We start from the raw sequence: 4,040 nt of genomic DNA, 5'->3' as shown, positions 1-4,040 counted from the left end.
ATACATAACCTGGGCTATTCTTGTCTTACATCTAACCAACAGCATACATCACCTGGGCTATTCTTGTCTTACATCTAACCAACAGCATACATCACCTGGGCTATTCTTGTCTTACATCTAACCAACAGCATACATCACCAACTCCTGGGCTATTTTTCTCTGATCGAATAGTGGGATTTTCCGTCACTTTTTATATCACAGCTATGGCCCCATAATGCGAAGCACGTTTTGGCGGCAATAGGTCGCGAAACATAAATCTTTGGATTCACAGACCAGGCACGCTGATCACTTGGCCACTTCCGGACGTTATTATTAACCAATCTAGAAAAATTCATGTTACTATTATTTCTTAAACCTTTAGTAGTTCCGATAATGTCGACACTTTTAAATCTTACACTCCTGTCGGTGTGCTGTTTTTACCTCTCCACGAGGCTTGTAATCTTACACTACTGTCGATGTGCTGCTTCTAACCTATCCACGACACTTGTAATTTTACACTACTTTTGGTGTGCTGCTTCTAACCTATCCATGACACTTGTAATTTTACACTACTTTTGGTGTGCTGCTTCTAACCTATCCATGACACTTGTAATGTTACACTACTTTTGATGTGCTGCTTCTAACCTATCCATGACACTTGTAATGTTACACTACTGTCGATGTGCTGCTTCTAACCTATCCACGACACTTGTAATCTTACACTACTGTCGGTATGCTGCTTCTAACCTATCCACGACACTTGTAATCTTACACTACTGTCGATGTGCTGCTTCTAACCTATCCATGACACTTGTAATTTTACACTACTTTTGGTGTGCCGTTTTTAGGCTTTCCACATTTAAAAACATTCGTTTAACACTTCGATTTTATTCAACTTAAATATTTGTTAACAAGTTAAAGGAAGCATATTGCGTTAGTGGCTATAGATTTTGCGTCGCTGGTTTTTGTGTGTTCTAAACTACTCCTTGTTTATAGGAGGTTAGACAAAGAAGGTACTGTAGTACCATTCAAGTGTCTCAATTCAATATTGAAGTTATTCCAAGCTGGATCAGTCATTTAAATGTAACTATTTTGGTACTGCATTGAATAATGATTACTACAGTTTTATACAGGTCTGGAAACCATCTGTTTTTCTTGTTAGATACAAAGTTTGTTGTTGTTTCTTTAATAAGGCTTAAGAGCTACACCTTCATTCATGTTAGGCTTAGTGGTGCTCAACTACGTTCTAAATTCCGATTAGCCAGCTAAATAATGGTCATCTATAGTTATCAAATAGACGACACAGTCCAGCTGGGCCCGGCATGGCCAGGTGGTTAGGGCGCTTGTCTCGCAGCCTGAGGATCGTGGGTTCGAATTCCCGTCCCACCAAACATGCTCGACCTTTCAGCCGTGGGGCCGTTATAATGTGACGGTCAAAATAGTTGGTAAAAGAGTAGCCCAAAAGTTGGCGGTGGGTGGTGATGACTAACTATTTCCCCTCTAGTCTTTCGCTGCTAAATTAGGGACGGTTAACGCAGATAGTCCTCGTGTCGCCTTGCGCGAAATTCAAAATAAAACAAACCAGTCCAGCCTCAGTGATATTATCAAAATGTTCTGACAAACACAGGAAAGTAAAACTGGAGTCGGAACTGAACAGTCTGTGGTGGAAAGTCCGATGGGATGAAATCATGTTTCACGACGGGAAAGTAAAATCACTGGCCAGCATTGGTGGAAGTGAAGACAGTATTTCTATAGCATCTAATGTAAGTGTGGCGAATTTTGTTTTTCCGTCCAGCGCGAGTATCTTTAGCGTTAGAAGCCTTAGTAATTTTAGGTAACAGCATGGAGCCAAAATAGAGATTCGTAGTTTTAGTAAATAATGTCTAGAGTATCTCCAGCTTTATTTCTTTACTCTTTTTTTTTTTTACTATCCCTATTTGCAGGCTTTTAAATTCCAAATTTTTTATTTATCTTAATTGTAAAGAAGCTAATTTCAAGGGGTAATGATAACATAGTTTTCACTAGAATTAGGATGTTTTTAGCTTATGTAAAATATACAAATCTACTTTACGATACCCCTACGACCTTCACAGTAACGTATTTAGTATCCTACAAAAGGTTTGGGTACAATATACCAAACCGTTTTTCTTGTAGGCTAGCAAGAGTAGAAGAATTACAAACGGGCCGGTTTTGAGTGGATTTTATTTTCTTTATAAGTCTAATATGCGTACTTTTTTGTGCAATTTTATATGTGTACAGCCTTAGCAGTCAATAGCAATTGTTCTAAGTGTTGTTTAAAAATAATTTTTACTGTTTAAAGTGCTTTTTTGCCCAAACGTTCTACTAGGGTTTTGTGTAATTCTTGCGATCCCTATTATGAACCACTATCGTGGTTCATGATGAAGCGCTTGTACTGTAAGTGTATTGATGTATCTCTGGATAAAGTGTACGGATGTATCTCTGGATGAAGTGTTCGTACTGTAAGTGTATGGATGTATCTTTAGATAACGCGTTTGTACTGTAGATGTATTGATTTATATCTGAATGAAGTGATTGTATTGTAAGCATACTGATGTACGTATATATCTGAATGAAGTGATTGTACTGTAAGCGTACTGATGTACGTATATATCTGAATGAAGTGATTGTACTGTAAGCGTACTGATGTACGTATATATCTGAATGAAGTGATTGTACTGTAAGCATAAGGATACTGTCGGTATTACTTTACACGATCTTATACAATTGATAATTCACATAAGGATACTGTCGGTATTACTTTACACGATCTTATACAACTGATACGTCACATAAGGATACTGTCGGTATTACTTTACACGATCTTATACAACTGATACGTCACATAAGGATACTGTCGGTGTTACTTTACACGATCTTATACAACTGATACGTCACATAATGATACTGTCGGTATTACTTTACACGATCTTATACAACTGATACGTCACATAAAGATACTGTCGGCATTACTTTACACGATCTTATACAACTGATACGTCACATAATGATACTGTCGGTATTACTTTACACGATCTTATACAACTGATACGTCACATAAAGATACTGTCGACATTACTTTACACGATCTTATACAACTGATACGTCCCATCAGGTCCATTATTTTACATTATCTTATACAACTGATACGTCACATCAGATCCATTACCTTACAAGATCTTATACAACTGATACGTCACATCAGATCCATTACCTTACACGATCTTATACAACTGATACGTCACATAAGGATACTTTCAGTATTGCAAATAATCTCACTAATTACTGCTGGAGATTTTCTATATATTTCACTTAGAAAATTATTAATTTTACCCCAGAGTTTAAGTCACTAATTCACTCTAAGTGTTATAACAGACAAACTCTTAAGTTTACTCAATAAGATTCAGTATGTGGACCACGCCTTGAGAGTTAGGTGAAACTCTAATGCTATTATGATATAATGGAGTAACACTAGAAATGCAGAGCTGAGATTCGTATACAACCTTCATCAGACACTTTTTAACGCAAGGTGTTTTACCTCCCTTGTGTTCGCAGAGACAAGGTGCTAAATCACAAATGGATGGCTTGACCAACAGTGACGCCATAGGAATTAAAATTGGACTTTATAAGGTAAAGTGGTTGTTTTTACTCTTTTTTTTTTACATCTGTTACTGTAATAACATTTTCATCATTAATGGCTAAGTAGTGAACAAATAACTCTGGATCAGGAACAAAGATCATAATAAATGTCATGGTTCACTGTATTCAAGATGTATATATATTTACAACTAGTGTAGTGTCATACATCAGTGGGAGCTACTGTATTCAAGATGTATATATATTTACAACTAGTGCAGTGTCATACATCAGTGGGAGCTACTGTATTCAAGATGTACATATATTTACAACTAGTGCAGTGTCATACATCAGTGGGAGCTACTGTATTCAAGATGTACATATATTTACAACTAGTGTAGTGTCATACATCAGTGGGAGCTACTGTATTCAAGATGTACATATATTTACAACTAGTGTAGTGTCAT

General features: G+C 36.7%; 1 protein-coding gene across 1 annotated transcript in view; it reads left to right on the top strand.

The window, feature by feature from the left end:
- LOC106469409 (atrial natriuretic peptide receptor 1-like) overlaps window positions 1-3,627 on the top strand; it is a gene marked incomplete at its 3' end in the record, with an annotated part of 14,432 nt that extends 10,805 nt beyond the window's left edge. Inside the window, exons 8-9 of the mRNA XM_013929899.1 lie at window positions 1,607-1,742; window positions 3,553-3,627. Coding sequence (XP_013785353.1) covers window positions 1,607-1,742; window positions 3,553-3,627 — 211 coding nt within the window. The remainder of the gene's footprint in view (window positions 1-1,606; window positions 1,743-3,552) is intronic.
- Between the last annotated feature and the right edge of the window lie 413 nt (window positions 3,628-4,040).

This window comes from Limulus polyphemus, unplaced genomic scaffold, assembly GCF_000517525.1.
Source record: "Limulus polyphemus unplaced genomic scaffold, Limulus_polyphemus-2.1.2 Scaffold3471, whole genome shotgun sequence".
Classification (NCBI taxonomy): Eukaryota; Metazoa; Arthropoda; class Merostomata; order Xiphosura; family Limulidae; genus Limulus; species Limulus polyphemus.
The sequence above is the reverse complement of the archived record's forward strand: the minus strand, read 5'-3'. Positions and strand labels throughout refer to the sequence as shown.